At 41.5% G+C, this 18,496-nt stretch overlaps 1 protein-coding gene across 1 annotated transcript in view; it reads left to right on the top strand.

Annotated features, from left to right (window-relative positions):
• Nucleotides 1-3,714: 3,714 nt before the first annotated feature.
• The window catches only part of IPO9 (importin 9), a gene marked incomplete at both ends in the record, with an annotated part of 55,923 nt that continues 41,141 nt past the window's right edge, over nt 3,715-18,496 (top strand). The window contains 3 exon segments of the mRNA XM_080698343.1: nt 3,715-3,858; nt 8,864-8,881; nt 8,884-8,974. Of these exon segments, the coding sequence (XP_080554469.1) occupies nt 3,715-3,858; nt 8,864-8,881; nt 8,884-8,974 (253 nt within the window).

Below are 18,496 nucleotides of genomic sequence, written 5' to 3'. Positions count from 1 at the left end.
TTCTTAATGATTATGTAATGGGGGATTTTCTATGACAAAAGTGATCATAAAAGGGATACCTGCCCCCTAGTTTCTTGATTTAGTCCTTTATTCCTTAAAACACTGTTTCTTAGAAGTATAGTTCCGAGTTAGTAACATCCATGCTTGTAATCCCAGTGGTTGGGAAGCTGAAACAGGAGGATTGCAGGTTCAAAACAGCCTCAGCAATGCAGCAAGGCTCTCAGTAACCTAGAGATCCTGTTTCCAAATAAGAAAGAAAATTGGGCTGGGGGTGTAGATGACCTCTGGGCTCAATCCCCAGCACCAAAACAACAAAAACAGTCAGTAGTATCAACAGCACCATCTGGGTACTTGTTAGAAATTAAAATCTCAGGCCCCAAACCAGACCTACTGAGTCAGGATCTCTAGGGTTATGATCCAGAAACCAACATTTTATCAAATTCTCCCCATGAATCTGATGCCTGCTGAAGTTTGAAATTTGGCTGTTTTAAAGAGAAAGCTATGTATCAGACCACTCTGAGAAACGTTAGGATCGAAAATAAGATCCTAGGCAATAATTCAGATGTTAGAATTAATTCCAAAGTTACTTTTCTCATATTCTGTTTCTGTTTTTCCTTACTTTGAGTTTAACAAAGGAAACAATCTGTGTGCTTTGGGGTGGAAGTTAGGAAAGGGTTTGCGTCTTTCCTAGTTAAATGTAACCTTCAAAGAAAAATGAAATGCCTCTGAAATTTTTACCTGGCAAACTAATGGACCTCAACAGAGAAAAGCAGTTGGAGGTCTCTTCCAGATTGCTCTTCTGATTAATTATTTATGTCTATATTCTGAACCTTTTTCTGACTATATAATAGGATGGGGAAAATAAGAAAAAATATCATTTGTATTTTCATAACAAATTGTTCTCCCAGGATATCCCTCCCCCCCTCTCTTTCTCTCTCCCTCTCTCTCCCTCTCTCCCTTTTTGAGTTGTGCAGAGCACTGTTGGTCTGAGAACCTGGCCAGAGCCTCCTTCCCTGAGGCAGCTACCAGGACCTGAATACAGAACTACTTAGCAAAGGCAGTAGAATAAAATCCTCTTAAAAAACAATCAGAAAGGAGCTTCATATCTTTGCAAACTCAGACTATCTGATGGGGACAAGGTGGAGATGAAGTTGTTTAGACCTGGTTTTGTTTCAAGTCTGTTAATTTGCCCTGAGAGAGCTGTGGGGTAGAGCACAAAGGGACACATGAGACTAGGTCTCCTGTGCCCCGGCACTAAGCACATGGAGGAAGGACTTGCCCAAGGAAGGCAAGTGAAAAATAATTGCACTAAAATAACTCCTAGATACCCAGACGGCCTGCCACGGGTCCTTTGGCCATCTCCTGTGGGTCATCCTGCTTCCCTGCCATTTCTATGAGAAGGAAAACCATAAGATGGTAAAGGACAAACCCCTATGTTGCAGCCAGTCGCTGGGCTACTGCTGTGCAGTGACCCTACCACCACTACTTCCTTATGTTCTTTCTGTTTTTGTTTTTAACAAAACAATCTCTTTTAAAAAATGAATTCTAGCCCCTGCTAGCTTCCTTCCCCCCCCCCATCCTGTTTTAGGCAGCACTGTTTGTGTGACGGAATCTGCTTTTCAAATGCATGGCATTCCTCAGGTGGAGGGTGGGCAGAAACTTTCACAACACTTTGTTTTTGGTTTTTATTTTTTTTTAATTTATTGGGCACAAAACCTCAAGAATATGTGTGTGTCTGTGTGCTTATGTTTTTGTTTTGTTTTACTCATTTGACCCTTGCCTTTTTCCAACCTACCCCCTTTTATATCTAATGTAAAAAAAAAAAAAAAAAGCAAAAGTGAGTCTGGAAAGCAAACCGTTGTATATAGTTGCGGTAACAATCATGAAGAGAGCTGGGCTGTCCCCTTGGTAATTAATTTTAAGTAACAAATTGGTTGGAAATGAAACTCATGCCTGGGCCAGCTGAAGAGGCCTTCTTCCATCACCAAAGAGGTCCCCTCCCCTGGGCCCTCTGTCCATCAGGCATGTCTCCTCCCAGCAAGATTCATCTGTTTGATGCCATTTGCGTTTCAATAAAGTTATCTCCTGTATTGTCCACTGGTTCTCTCTAGCTCCCTCTCTGCCTGGTTTCTGTCTCCATTTATCTTGTGGCCCGCTGCTTGATGTAGGTGAGACTGCTTGTGGTCATTTCCCAAACCCAGAAGCAAAATCCACCTGATTGGAAATGTCTGACCCCCCAAATCCTAAGCAGGAGTCTCTTTGACGGCATTGGTTGAAGGGGGGAGGGTCCCTACCTTGTACATTGTGGGGATCCTTCACCAGAATTCAAAGCACCCAGCCCAAAAGTCCAAGCTTTTCAGTCTTCCACCCACCGCCACAAAGTCTGAACACATACCACCCTCAAAACATCCCTAAGTTTTCTTTTTGGGGTAAAAGTGAGTTAACCTAAAAGAAATAAAGCTGTGGTAAAAATGGAGCTCAGCTTCTCCCAGCCACTGGAGGAAGGAAAGTAAGTCTTAACTATTCTCCATTGAACTGCAGGTTCAAACGGCAGTCTTTCCCATATGAAAGTACTGTGGTAACACAAGCCATTTCTACTCCCCTAAAATGGAAGGCAACAAATGCGTTCAGCGAACCCCTCACAATAAATACAGGAAGCATTCTTTTGGATTGTTCAGATGAGGTGACAATCTCCGGTTGTTACCAGTTTAGCATCCACAGTTTGAAACTTTATAGTAGTTGCTAACTGCTTTCCTTTGCCTCTTGGGAATGACAGTAAAGGTTCCTGGAAGCCGACTCCAGGGAAGTGGCACTAACTCTGAATGGTTACTAAGAACTACCAATCCTTCTGCTCTAACAGGACGTGCCATTGCATCCCTTTTGCCCCTCACGCTCACCACTCTCCTGCATTGTCAGCCCCTCCCTCTCATCCCTCCCACCATCTCTACTCTTGACTAGTGTCCACATGGTGGGCCCCTTCCCATGACCAGCCTCTGATAGCCATGTCCAATCATAATTTCTCTGGAAAGGAAAATTATACATTCTCAGTTAACAGGATTCCTACTCAAGTATCACCTCTGAAGGAAATAAATACCCTTTCACGTGCAGGTCCCTCTCCCCTGCCCAGCCAGTTTCCCATTTTGAGGTTGGGCTCATATAGGCTCAAAAACCAAGGGACCAGACCCTTCTAAGGTGACCACCTATAACTCCCAGTTCACTTCAACCACCACCACCACACATCTTTGGATTCCTGAGGCTAAGAGATGAAGAGATTCGATTGCGCCAATTTTTTCAGTGTGTGTGTGTGGGGTATGTGTGTGTGTGAATAAATAGGTATCAAAATAGATCCTATTTCTGACCCAGACTCCTCTCCTTAATGCCCTCTAAATCCACTTCCACCCACCTCCTCTCTCTTAACACAGTATCTAGGATCTGAAAGACCAATGAGTCTAAAATCATAATCATGGGTTTTATTCCAAGTGAGATGCCTCCCCGAGACTCCTACAGGAATCCGAAGTAATTCCTGCGGACGAAAGTGCAGGTTTCATTCCGGCGGCAGGGGGCGCTGTTTCCGGAGGCCTCGCTCCAGTCCCCGCCCCCGACCGCTCCCGCGTACTCTAGCGCGCAGGCGCGGCTTCGCGGATTGGCCGCGCGCGGGAGCCGTCATTCGGTGGCGGGTCCGGGCGCCGGGCTGGTGGACTGAGGGGAGAAAAGATGGCGGCAGCGGCTGCGGCTGGGGCGGCCTCGGGGCTGCCAGGTCCGGTGGCTCAAGGATTGAAGGAAGCATTGGTGGATACGCTCACTGGGATCCTGTCCCCCGTGCAGGAGGTGCGGGCGGCTGCCGAGGAACAGATTAAGGTGCTGGAGGTGACGGAGGGTGAGTGAGGCGGGGCCATCACGAGGATGGCTCAGACCCGGGCCGGCCTCCAGTCCGCTGGCCGCAGCTCGGGGCCGGCGGGGAACTTGGGGAGCTCGAGCCAGTGGGCAGCGGGGCGCCGAGGAGGGGAGCAGGGAGCGAGAGTCGATGTCTCTGATGGCTGTGAAAGTCCGCGAGCGGGTTGGCGCGACCCAAAGGAGAGGGTCCGGGGAGGTGGAGCCTGGGGGGAAGGGGAGGGTGGAGACTTGAAAAGAGAGATGGAGCCTGGATCTGCAGAGGACCTCGATGGAGCTCGACGGGGCGCTGTTGGTGTCGCGGTCCCGGAGATCATTTTTGAGTGCAGGAACCAGGGTCTTTCGCTCTTCTCTTCGCCAGCTCGGTTGTGCTGGGATTAGAGGGGGGGGAGCTGTTAGTAGAGGTGGCGAGAGGGTAGGGCCTTGAGAAGGCGGGCATCAGAGCTTAATGAATGTCCATCTAACAAGTTTCAGCCGCTACGTTTTAAACCTGGTTTAGTTGTACGCTTCTGTTTTCCCATAAATTAAGTTAAATGCATTTGCAGCGGCTTTACCTTTCTGACTGTGACTCCCACTTAGTTTCAGAATAATTTGCGCTGATTAAATACCTGTATGAATTTCTGTGTGGAGGACCGATCTTTCTTTGTTTTTGATTCTTTGTCCCTATCCTTCAGTTCTGTACTTTAAATCGATGGAGAAGAAAATGAATTACTGGTTTGAGATTTTCTCATGGCTTTCGGCCGAGTGAGGCAGGGTGTAGCCGCTTTACAAAGGATAGTTTAATCCTGCAACAGAAGAAATTTTCTTGGTCTTCATATAAGACATATCTGGTCAGAGCCTCACTGGAACTCCCAAGTCCTCAGAATCCCCCAGCTCAAGGGAATATTTTCACCCCTCCTTAAAATTTAGGCGTTTTCAAGAGGTAAGGGAGGTTGCCCATGATGTGATCAATCATACTTAAAACCTTAACTCTCCTACGAGACTTATATTCATTGAAAAGAAATGAAGACAAAAATCTACCGTAAATTTAGTTTTATATTCATTCACAGTGTAAAAGAGCTATTGAAAACAAATTCTTTTGCTTTGGAAGTATCTTGAGATTGCAGATCCAATCAGTAGGTTAAGGACAGTTTTGAAAATTCAGATATAGTTGTTACTGTTCTAAAACATACTGGACCCCATAAGAGAAAAAAATCACTGGGTAGGAGAGAGCTGTTTAAAAGCCACGCAGAAACCGATCTGAAAGACTTTTTATAGTCTCCTAAGTAAAATTCCTTTATTCACAATAATGCCTGCCTCTGTTAGGTATGGAGAAGGAAAAATGACATAACAAAGAAACCCCATCAAATTTAATTTGCTACTTGGATGAAGTTGATGTTCTGATGTAAATTGGTCCTAACAAAACTTTCCTGTATAATACACAGTGTTCCTGGGTGCCCCAAGGGCATGTTTGTCACCTTTCTATGATGTCTTGGCTCATTTTAAGCTATTCAACAGCTCCATTTTGGCTCTGATCTCTTCTTCAACTCTAGTTTGAGTGCCTTGGTCTCATCAAGCCAAAGTTAATTATAAGCTTCTTGGGGTCTTTATGAAGTTCTGATCTCCCACTTTCATCTTTTGAGGTCTTGAAATAAAATTAAAAATTTGAAAGTACACAGATTTGATCTAGGCTGCTAGTGAGAAGTAGATGGATTTTCCCGCAGTTCTTCTCTCATTCCCGTAACTTACTGGTAATGTACTGTGGGGCATGCTGTGGTAGAGATATGGGAAGACTTTGATATAGTAACCTGATATTGGTGGTCTAATAATAAAGTATATGATTCAGGTTTAGGATGTGGTTACAGGGTTGGATCAAATCTGTGGAGTTAAGTGTAGTGTGTTGGGCCCTTTAGAGCCTGTTTGTGTCTTTAAAATAGTCTGGTTTCTTATGTTTATCCAAAAAACTTAAAGATCATCTCCTCAGTACGTATTTTTAAGTGGAAGATGGTAGTTCATTTTTTAGACACAATATCTTTCCTTTTGTGACCTTTAAACAATAAAGGTATCTTTATCATTGGGTCCAGAATACTTTCCATCTTATATTCTAGCTTTCTCAGATGTTTTCCAAACATGGCCTAATAGTTGTTTTCCACTAGCCTTACCCCTTCTTTACGTGAAAATATAGTACTTGGCCTCCCAGCCAGGATTTAGCAAACTATTTGGCCAGGTGAGGCCGGTGGGATATTACCCCTGCTATTAGAAAGTCCTGCCGGCCCATGAGAGGCTAAACAAACAATTATCTACTCTTGGAATTGTTTCACATATTTTTGTATCCCAGTAGGAGGAACTTTGCTTTCTGGTTTTAGAAAATACCTTTACAACTTGAAGTTAATGAGAAATGTGGGAGTTGGTATCTATTATTATTAGTGTTCTGGTAGCATTTTTATCCTTTTTTGTTTCCATAGGACAACCAGATCTAGTCCCTCTGTCCTGTAACTATACTGTCTTTTTGAGCCACTTATTTTGTCTCACAAAGGAGATTGTTTCCCATCTGGTCCTTAAGATTAACCAGTCTATTTCCTTTGCTAAAAAGATGTGCCAATTTCCTTGGCTGAAGACCTCTAGTCTTGAAGATTAAGTGGAAGAATCTGTAATTTGTGGGGAAAGGTCACAGGTCAGTTGTCAACTTTCTCTTAAAAAGACTGTCAAGAACTGAGTGTTGTGGCCCATGCCTGTAATCCCAGCTACTCAGGAGGCTGAGGCAGGAGGAGTAAGAGTTCAGGCTGGTCTGGGCAACTTAGGCAAGACTCTATATCAAAAAGAAGAAAGGAGCCAGGCATGGTGGTGCAAGCTCGTAATCCCTGTGCTTGGGAGGCTGAGACAGGAGGATCGTGCAGGTTTGAAGCCAGCCTCAGCTACAGAGTGAGGCTCTCAGCAATTTAGTGAGACCCTGTTTCCAAATAAAATATAAAATAGGTCTGGGAGAATGGCCCAGAGGTAGAAAGCCCCTGGGTTCCATCCCCAGTACCCCCCCCCCAAAAAAAAAGAAGAAGAAGAAAGGAGAAGCTGGACATATGGCACATCCCAGTGACCCAGGAGGTTTAAGGCCAAAGGATGACAAGAAAAAGAGACCCAGTGTCAAAATTAAAAGAGTTAGGAGCCCAGCATGGTGGTGGCGCACGCTTGTAATCCCAGCGTTTAGGAGGCTGAGACAAGAGGATCTCCCAAGTTTGAAGCCAGCCTCAGCTACTTAGTGAGGCTCTCAGCAACTCAGTGAGACCCTGTATCCAAATAAAATATAAAATAGGTCTGGGAGTATAGCCCGGAGGTAGAAAGCCTCTGGGTTCCACCCCCAGTACCACCAAAAAAAAAAAAAAAGAAGAAGAAGAGAGAGAGAGATGTAGTTCAGTGGTACAGAGAGCCCTTGGGTTTGATCCCCAGTAACCCCAATATCCACCAAAAAAGAAGAAGAAAAACAGAAGAAGTTGACATACTTCTGGCCCGCCATTAATGATCATGCTTATTAATAAAATGGAATTAGAGGGATGTTTTTCAGAATGGACACCTATTCTTTTAAGTCAAAGAAGTGTGTATATGTAAGAGCCCCACCTGACTTATGTAGTAGATTAATCTGAAAAGGATCAATTTAGTTTATTTCATCAGCCTGGTGTCTTGGAATGATTATTTTTGAACCTCTGTGCTTGACATTTTCTCCAGTCATTTGAATTTAGGGGTTTCTTTCTGAATAGTTAAAGCCTATTTAACAAGGCTAAGAGAAGCTGTGAGTTACCATCTTCTTCAGACAGCACTCTCACCCCAAATGAGAACAGTACTTCTCATTTGTTTTAATTAATTAATTAATTTGTGGTGCTAGGGATGGAATCTAGGGGCTTTCTACCTCTGGACTACACTCTCAGACCTATTTTTATATTTTATTGGAAACAGGGTCTCACTAAGTTGCTGAGAGCCTCACTAAGTAGCCGAGGCTGGCTTTGAGCCTGTGCCATCCTCCTGTCTCAGCCTCCCAAGTACTGGGATTACAAGCATGCGCCCCTATGCCCGGCTTATTACTTCTCATTTTAAAGTTTGGAAGTTCCTATTTTACAGTATTCAGCAAATAATTGTTACCCTCTCATTTTTCTTAGGAGGATTGAGATTTTGAGTTGGATCAGCGGAGTTTACGGTAATTTAGTTTTATCTAAATAGGGTAAAACTAAAAAGATTTTTACTTTCTTAGTGCATTCCTCTCATTCCATTTTGTTAATAAACAATGTCATCAAGCATTTTGCAAATAAAGTAATTAAGGAGACTGGAGAGGTTGTGAACTATTAAAGGCCTCCTACCCCAAAGACTTAATATTATCAACTCAGCTTCATAGAAAATTTTTTTTTTTACTTTTGATAATATCACCTCTTTTTTTTTTTTTTGGCATAGTTATGCTTTACTTTTTATATCCCAGAATAAAGTTTCTTTCTTTTCTCTTCTACTTTTCTCTAAGAAGAGCTGCACCTAAATAATTGAAGTGATTAGTTTGACATTTTTCCAGGCCAGCATAGCACAGACTTTTCAGTACAAGTAGATGTTGACCCTAGGTCATTTTCTTATTTTAGTTATTTCTTTTCTCTATTAAAAATGAAGATATTTTCCTTCATCATTTGGCCACCATTTAGTCCTTCCTCCCAACCCCCGTTCTGGGGATTGAACCCAAGGCCTTGATGCATGCTAGAAAAGCCCTATACCAATGACCTGAACTTGCAGCCCAGTCTTCTCTGTCTTATTCCCAGCAGAGAATACATTTTTTCTTTCCTTCAACTACCATTATGTTGAGCCAGAGGTGGGGGGTGGGAATTATCTCTCCCTCACCTTTCCTGGCATTCAGGTGCTGCCGAGATGTCTATGTTGAATTCCCCTCTGTAGATACCTAGAGAGATGATCCCACTGGCTGGAAGTTTGCTTTCTGGTTCTCATGGGCACTTTTCTGGCTCTCTTGCAGTATAGCGTAAGCACTGTCCACCTTCGAAGGGCGCCCCTCAAGGATCCAGACGCACTCCTGGGCATGTGGCGGGCACTGAGCCGAGCAGAAGGCGGCCACGCTCGGAAAAAGGCCAGTGGTGGAGTTTTCTTTTTTCCTTTCAGCTGTGGTTTTGTGGTGCTTATCAGCCCCTTGTAAAATAGGAACTTCCCCAGAGCTCAAAACTCTTTCTCCAAACATTCCCTGTTCACAGTTCTTTAAGAGAACTGTCAAAGCACTCCTTAGTAGACCCTTATGACCAGTAGCATGGGATTCTTTTCTCCCCATGTTCTTCTTTTGATGGTTCCTTTGAAGCTAAGATTTCTGTAGATAATGTTTTTATCTACGGAAGCAAGATTAAAGGAGAAAGAGGGGAACAAGCATAACAAGAGAGGGGAGTGAAAGACTAAAAGACTGGAAAATGAGTCTAGAGTAGAACATAAAACTGGAAAATAAAGAGGGCAAAGGATTTCTTAGAAAGGAAGTCAGAGGATACCATTTTGGCTTGGGGTAAAAGTGTAATTTAGAACCTAGAGTTAGGGTGAAAATCCAGATTAATGAGATAGGCTTGTCCTTATTTCACCCTGGGAAAAAGAACTAGAGAAATTAAATTTCCTAACAAAAATGGCTTCACATAACCCTTTTGAGAGTGTTTCACTTTGGCTTAACTTCATAGATTGAATCTTAGTTTGACCTTAGGTGAACTTTTCTAAGATAAACAAAATAAAATGGCTACATAGGTGTCTCTTATACTTTCCCTGTCTTAGTCACCCCAAAGTAAGTTATTCAGCTGTTCTTTTTTATTTTTTGTGGTTGTTTTAAGTGTGTGGTTTTTTGTTTATTTTGTTGTTGGAACTGGGAATCAAACCCCTAGGTATCCTGCCTCTGAGATATCTGAGCTATATCCCTAGCTTTTTTTTTTTTTTTTTTTTTTTGTGGTGGTGGTGGTACTGGGGGTGAAACCCAGGGGCTTTTTCTACCTCCGGGCTATACTCCCAGATTGAACCTGTGCAATCCTCCTGTCTCAGCCTCCCAAGTGCTGGGATTACAAGCATGTGCCACCATGCCTGGCTTTTATTCTCTTTCTTCCTTTCTTTCTTTCTTCTTTCTTTCTTTCTTTTTTTTTTGGGGGGGGTACTGGGGTTCCTGGAAACCCTTCTACCTCCGGGCTACACTCCCAGACCTATTTTTATACTTTTTAAAATTTGGAAACAGGGTCTCTTAAGCCAGCACTGTTGGCTTCGAACCTGCATGATCCTCCTGTCTCCGCCTCCCAAGCACGGGGATTACAAGCGTGCGCCACCATGCCCGGCTTAGTCTGTATTTTGAAACAGGGTCTCCCTGAGTTGCAAAGGGCCTCACTAAGTAGCTGAGGCTGTCCGCGAACCCGGATCCTCCTGTCTCAGCCTCCCAAATGCTGGGATTACAGGCGTGTGCCACCATGCCCAGCTTGAAAACAATTCATTAGCTTTTATGTAAATTAAAGTTTTGAGTCTGACACTCTTCTGTGGTGACTGATATTCTTGTATTTCTATGGATGTATGGTCTAGGAAGAATAAATTGAGTAATATAAAATAACAGTTTATATTTCTCCTCTTCTATCCCTCTGTAGCCTAATGCAAATGAGTTTTTTGTCTCTGAACTTTCTGGGTTACCTTTTTGAAACTCTGAGAGCCCATAAAGAAGAAAATTTATTCTGTTCATTCTATTTTAAAATTTATTTTTAACAGTGATGATATTCTTTGAAGATTATTAGTTGCACGTTAAAGCTCCTATCTTCTATGTGAAGAAAACAAACTTTAAAGAAAATCTGTTTTAAAATACTTGTAGGTACAGACCCCTAGTTGACTTAGGCTTCTGTCTCCCTTCTGATCTCTTATTCTCACATCTATAACAAACTTGGTGATATGTGAAGCAAGGTGGTTAGTGGAATTTGGTTTGTGGTGTTTAATAGGTTACCAGACATGATTAACTTAGGACTGTATTGGAGAGAGTGCTACCTTCTAATAGCACTAACGTAAACTTAGGAATTAGAGTGGATTGAGTGTTCGTGGATTTCTGATATGGAAAAATATATTCATGATAAGCTTTTCTCTGAAAAGAGTAGACCTGATGTTCTCTGGATGACAAAGGACCTTCAAACATCTCAGGACCTATGTGTAAAGTCTGCCTGGTATTCATCCTCTAATGACTCCTCTGATCAGTGCCATTGTGAATTGATGAGAGCTGTGGATTTTTTTCCTTTCTGTGAGCTTCTGTGGTGCCCTATAAGAGTTGCTGTAAGAATGCTTTTATTGAGAGTATAATGGTTCAAATTTGATTAAAACTTTAGTCTCAACTCGTATCGACCCCTTCTCAAAAAGTCTCACTTTGTTCCCTAATATCTCTTTTACACTGTTACGATTGAAGATTTTGTTCATTTTGATCTCATTTTAATTTGCCCCAGATGTAGTGATGATCCAGAAATTTTACTCTTGCCAGGAACATTAAGAACCCACTTTGAGGGGAGGGAGAAGAGGAAGAATAAGTATGATCAAAGTGCATGTATGAAGTTGTCACGATTAAAACTATTATTTTGTACAATTGATTTTCACTAATAGTTACAATTTTTTTTAATCCACTTTGTGTGGTCCTTGCAAAAATTATTTAAATGGTGCCTTAAAAGAAAGTACTGGAGCCAGGCGTGTTGGCACATGCTTGTAATCCCAGTACTTGGTAGACTGAGAGAGGAGGATCAAAGGCTCATGGCCAGCCCTCTGCAACTTAAATCCTGTTTCAAAATAAAAATAAATAAATAAATAAATAAAAAATAGGCCTGGGGGTATAGCTTGGATGTAGAATGCCCTGAGTTCAATCCCTACTACCACCAAAAAAGAAAAAAAGAAAAGGAAAGAAAGAAAGAAGATACTATATGTCTCTAGTAGTTTATAAATATATTTGCAGATCATTCTGAAGGAAGTCACATAGGCACATCAGAAATGGTTCACTATGTCCAGGGAGGCCAAGCCTGAGTAGATAATGACATTGTGGACCTGAGGCCATGAAGGTAGCATCAATTATCACATCAAGTATCTGAACTCAGAGAAAGTGTAAGCACCCTTACTAATGTTCTCTTTTCTTACATGAATTTTACCTGTGCATATATACTTTTTATATTAAACTTGAGCATTGGTATCTAAGAAGTCTTCCTAAAGTATAAATGATCTGAGTTTTAAAATCTGTTCTGAAAGTTGACTCCCATATCTTTGGGTTGTAGATACCAATTTGTTTCCTCTGTTGTTGTAAATGGGTTTTATAGAGTTATAACAAGAGCCTGAACTGGCCAAATTAAACTTAGGAATTTAAGTGGATTATCAGTGTCTGTAGGAATAATTCTGTAGGTTTTAAGTGTTGCGATTTAATCATTTGAGGGATGTCTTAGAATGTGGTTTCTTTTGTTCTAATCATGAAAAAAAATCCCCTTATTTTTGAGTGAAATGATAGATGCCATATTAAGTTTTTCTAGCTGGGTGTGGTGGTACATAGCTGTAATTCCAGTATTTGGGAGGCTGAGACAAGAGGATCACTGGTTCGGGGACAGCCTCAGCAAGTAGTGAGACTCATCAACCTAGCGATACACTGTTTCCAAATAAAAATAAAATAGGACTAGGAATGTAGTTTGGAGGTAGAATGCTTCTGGTTCAATCCCCAGTACTACCAAAAAAATTTTTTAAGGAGGACTAGAGGGTATAATTCAGTGGTAGTTCAACTCCCAGTATAAAAAGTGTGGGGGGAGGCAAGCATGGAAGAATAACTTCAAAAGTAATGAAAAAGAAAACTACTAGAAGGAACTAACTCTACAGACATTGAAATGTTATATAAGGCCTCTGTAATTAAAACAGGATGGCACTGGCACATGAATAGAAAAGTAGTAGAACTGTAGAATAGTCCAGAAATAGTCACAAGTACCTATGGAAATTGACTACAGGTTGGGGGTGGGAGAGAGAGAGAGAGTGTGTGTGGGGGGGGTGGTTACTGGGGATTGAACCAGGGGCAGGCATTCTTCCTCCAAACTACACCCCCATTCCTAGTTTTATTTTCATTTTTAAAATAGTCTCACTAAGTTGATGACAGTGACAGTCTCATTACTTGCTGAGGCTGTCCTAGAACCTTGTGATCCTCCAGTTTCAGCCTTGCAAGTACTGGAATTACAGGCATGCTTCACCATGCCCTGCGGGTTTGAGTATTTTGAAATCTAAAATGCTTCAAAATCTAAACTTTGAATACCAACATGAATGTTCCACAAGTGGAAAATTCTACACTTGGCCTTACATGATGGGTCACAGTAAAAAGGCCAGTATACTGGTAGGTGTAGTGGTGAATACCTGTAATTCCAGCTACTTAGGTGGCTGAGGCAGAAGGAACTTAAATTTGAAGCCAGCCTGGGCTACATTGTGAAATACCACATAAAAAAAGAAATATTTAAATATATATATACACGCGTATATACATATGTATGTATATGCACAAGGTACTCAAAAATATTGTATAAAATTACCTTCAAGTTATATATATGTGATATATATTCATATACATCATATATATATATATGTGATGTATATGAAACAATGAATTTTGTGTTTAGACATGGGTCCTGTTCCTGACATATCTTCATTTACATGCAAATATTCTATAATTTACCTTTTTTTTTTTTTTTTTTTTGGTGGTACCCTGGGGTTCCTGGAAACCCTTCTACCTCCGGGCTATTTTTATACTTTTAAAATTTGGAAACAGGGTCTCTTAAGCCAGCACGGCTGGCTTCAAACCTGCGCAATCCTCCTGTCTCCGCTTCCCAAGTGCGGGGATTATAAGCCTGCGCCACCGCACCCGGCAAATATTCTATAATTTAAAGATATTTGAAACATTTCTAGTGCTAAGAATTTTTTTTTGGGGGGGGTGGTACTGGGGGTAGAACCTAGAGGCTTTCTACCTCTGGGCTATACTCCCAGACCTATTTTATATTTTATTTGGAAACAGGGTCTCACCAAGTTGCTGAGAGCCTAAGTAGCTGAGGCTGGCTTCGAACCTTCGTGATCCTCCTGTCTCAGCCTCCCAAGCACTGGGACTACCACGCCCGGCCCCGCCAAGCATTTTGGATAAGGAATATTGGTCCTGTATAGATAAAATGTTTTATCTCAAATCACTAGGGTTAAAGATAGACTTTTTATTTTTCTATTTTATTTTTATTCTTTGTGGTTTCTAAGAATTGAACCTGTGGCATTCTACCTCCAAGCTATACCCCCAGCCCAGTTTTATTTTTATTTAGAAATAGGTTTTTACGAAGCTGAGACTCTTACTATTTGCTGAGGCTGTACCTGAACCTGCAATCCTCCTATCTCAGACTCCCAAGTACTGAGATTATAGAATGTGCTGCCACAGCTGGCTTAAAAGACAAACTTTTATTTATTTACTTACTTTCTTACTTACTTACTTACTTACTTACTGGTGGTACTGGGATTCCTGGAAACCCTTCTACCACCAGGCTACACTCCCAGACCTATTTTATACTTTTTATTTGGAAACAGGGTCTCTTAAGCCAGCTTGGCTTACTTCAAACCTGTGCAATCATCCTGTCTCCGCCTCCCAAGTGCAGGGATTACAAGAGTGCACCACCACCCCAGCAAAGATAAACTTTAAGTGGTGGGAGCTGGGCATGGTGGCTCGCACTTGTAATCCCAGTGCTTGGGAGGCTGAGACAAGAGGATCGCACTGGTTCGAAGCCAGCCTCAGCTACTTAGTGAGGCTCTCAGCAACTTAGACCCTGTTTCCAAATAAAGTATAAAAAAAGATCTAGGAGTGTAGCCCAGAGGTAGAAAAGCCCCTGGGTTCCACCCCTAATACCACAAAAAAATAAAATAAAATAAAGTGAAGTGGTGGGACAACTGTACAGTCATTTGGAATTAGATCTATCTCATTTCATATACAAGAATATGCTCTAAATGGATTAGGAAAATAATTGTAAAAGTTGAAACCATATAAGTAACTAGAATAAAGCATGGGTGAATTTCTTTTTAACCTTTCTATCTAACCTACCTCTGACTCAAAATCTAGTGGCAATAAAATAATAGATAATAAACTTGACTACATATAACCTTTACAACTCAAGTGGCAAAAAATAATATATAAAGTAAAAATATATCTGATTTTGTAATTAGAAAGTAATTGGGAGATATTCTTTTTTCCTTTTTTTTCTTTTTTTAATTTTTTTTCTTTTTTTCTTTTCTTTCTTTATTTATTTGTCATACTGGGTATGGAACCCAGGGACATACGGCCTCTGAGCTACACTCCCAGCCTTAGTCTTTTTTTTTTTTTTTTTTTTTTGTGGTACTGGGGTTCCCGGAAGCCCTTCTACTTCCGGGCTACACTCCCAGACCTATTTTTACATTTTTATTTGGAAACAGGGTCTCCTAAGCCAGCACGCACGGCTGGCTTCGAACCTGCGCAATCCTCCTGTCTCTGCCTCCCAAGTGCGGGGATTACAAGCGTGCGCCACCACGCCCGGCTTTTTTTTTTATTTTTGGAAACAGAGTCTCACAGAGTTGCCAAGGGCCTCTCGAATGTTGAGATTACAAGCTTGGGCCACCATGCCCGGCCAAGAAATTATTTTTTCTCACAACATATACTACAGATAAAAGTTAATATCCTTATTGTATATTATATAAAGATTGAGGAACAAGCTTGGCATGGTGGCACATGCTTGTAATCCCAGTACTTGTGAGACTGAGGCAGGAGGATTGCAGGTTCATAGCCAGCCTCATGAATTTAGTAAGACTCTCTATAACTTAGTAAGACTGGGTTCCAAAATAAAAAATAAAATAGGACTGGGTGTGTATTTCAGAGGTAGAATGCCCCTGGGTTCAATTCTTAGTACAAAAAAAAAAAATAGTAGCAAATGAATCTAACTCTATTACAAATTAATAATGTAGCTATAATTAACTGGTGAAGAAGAAAAGAACTACCCTGGGTAACTTTGGAAAATGGTATTGTGGCTACACAAAAATTATTCTTCAATTAATAGATCTGTTTTTCAAAGGCTATCGATTAATAGTTCTGTAATTATGTTGTCTAAGATTGAACAAATTAGTAAATTTAATTGTGGGTAGTGAGAGCAAGATTTGTCGCTGTCAGAAAAAGAAGTCATAAATAAGAAGGCAGGAAAGATAAGAGTAAACCTTGAAGTGTTAGGTTGGCACCTAAGATATCAGTATGGTAGAAAAGTAGGTAAAGAGATGGATGTATAGGCACACAGTAAACATATTTTCTTCAGAAGTGCCATTCAGAAGATCTCATGGCCAAAGTTGGAACAGTTTGGGGCAATAAAATAAATGATAATAGTATTAGTTTAAAACCCACGGAATAATACTCAGGAGTCCACACAGTTATGAGTAAATAAATTAATTAATCATTAAGTCTGAGAAACCCTGGCTTTAACAAGAACAGTTCTTCCTTAAAGAATTCTAGTCAGGTGTGGTAGCGCACACTTGTTGTAATGCCAGTACTTGGGAGGCCAGCACAGGAGGATCACAGGTTCAAAGCCAGCTTCAGAAACTTAGGCCCTCCACAACTTACTGAGACCCTGTTTCCAAATAAGAAATAAAATCAGACTAGGGGTGTAGCTCAGAGGTAAAATGCCCCTGGGTTCAATCCCCAGTGCCCCCCGACACACACACACACACACACAGAATTCTAATTAACAAGTGATTAGAAAAATAGAAACTAAACAACATTGAAATAGGCTGAGGGGTGTAGCTTAGTGGTAGAGAACTTGCCTAGCATGTAAGAGATGATTTGGGTTCAATCCTCAGCACGGGGGGGGGGGGGACACCAAAAAGAATAAGGGAAATAGAAAAAAAAAATTACCATTAGACTGGGTGGAGTGACACATACCTGTGATCCCAACTACTAGGGGGGTTGAGGCAGGAGAAGCACAAGTTCCAGGCCAGCCTGGGCAGGATCCTATCTCAAAATTATAATGCACCCTTGATCTTAACATTATTCTTCCTCTGTTCACAAGTAAATATTTGGTAGTTGATTCTTTTGCAAGTTTAAATTGGATATATATATATATATTCCCCCACCCCCCGCGGTTCTGGGGATGGAACTCAGGGGCATTTGACCTCCGAGCTACACCCCCTGCCCTATTTTATATTCTTTATTTTGAAACCGGGTCTCACTGAGTTGCAGAGGGCCTCACTAAGTAGTGAGGCTGTCCGCGAACCGCAATCCTCCAGGTCTCAGCCTCCCAAATGCTGGGATTACAAGCGTGCGCCACCACGCCCGGCAGATCTATATTTTTATTTGGGAGGAAGAATTGTCTATAGCCTCCCAATATACTTTTAAGATTGCTATTTTTTTTCCTTACTGGAAACTGTTCATTTGTAGCACTTGTATTTTTAGGACTAAGCTTGTTGAAGCCAGGTTTTCTTAGACTTAATCATGAATCTGGTAGGATGTATCAGAGTAACTCCTGAAATCTTACCTTTTAAATTTTTCTTGGAGTTTAGATCCAGTTTGCAACTAGTACATTTATTGATCTCAGAGGCAGCTATTGCCATCTTGTAAGGGAAGGTAGCTGGAAAAGCTAGGTGTGGTGTTTAGACCTGTAATCACAGCTACTCCAGAGACTGGGGGAGGGGAGGATCAAAGTTTGAGGTCAGCCTCAGCAACTTAGTGAGATACTATCTCAGAAGTAAAACATAAAAAGGACCATAAAAATTAAAACATGGTGGTGCATGTTTATAATCCCAGTACTTGGAAGGCTGAGGCAGGAGGATTGCAGGTAGGAGACCAGCTTCAGCAACTGAGTGAGACCCTGGTTCAACATAAAAAATAAAATCGGGCTAGGGGTGTAGCTCAGAGTAGACATCCTTGGTCTCAATCTCTATTCACACACACACACACACACACACACACACACACACACACACACACACACGGATATGGTAAGGTACTCCTGGGGTTTTGTTTTGTTTTGTTTTGTTTTTAGTGGTACTGGGGATGGAACCCAGAGGCTTTTCTATCTCCTGGCTAAACTCCCAGACCTATTTTATACTTTATTTGGAAACAGGGTCTCACTAAGTTGCTGAGAGCCTCACTCAGTAGCTGAGGCAGGCTTCAAACCCATGCAATCCTCCTGTCTCAGCCTTCCAAGCTCTGGGATTACAAACGTGCGCCACTATGCCTGGCTGTACTACTGGGTTTAATCATCAGTACTAAAGAATAAAAAAAGCTAGAAAAAGCTATGCAATACATAAACACACACACACACACACACACACACACACACACACACACACGGGATATGGTAAAGTGCTCCTGGGTTTAATCCTCAGCACTAAAGAAAAAAAAAATAGCTAGAAAATGTTATGCAATAGTTGGGAGACAATGAAGAGGCTGGTTGTTCATTTTAAGAAACCATGGCCTATAAAGCCAACTTGCCAACTTGTTTCTATTATTTGGAGTAATCAATTTTGGCAATTATTAGCAGTTTTAGAAGCAGTGGGTCAAGTTTCTTCCTGAAATATTTCTTATTGGCCTCAGGATTAGAGCTCAGTAAATTGCAGGGCATTCCTAGGT

This window comes from Muscardinus avellanarius (assembly GCF_963383645.1).
Source record: "Muscardinus avellanarius genome assembly, chromosome: 7".
Lineage (NCBI taxonomy): Eukaryota > Metazoa > Chordata > Mammalia > Rodentia > Gliridae > Muscardinus > Muscardinus avellanarius.
Note: the sequence above shows the minus strand (reverse complement) of the source record. Positions and strands in the feature narration are given on the sequence as shown.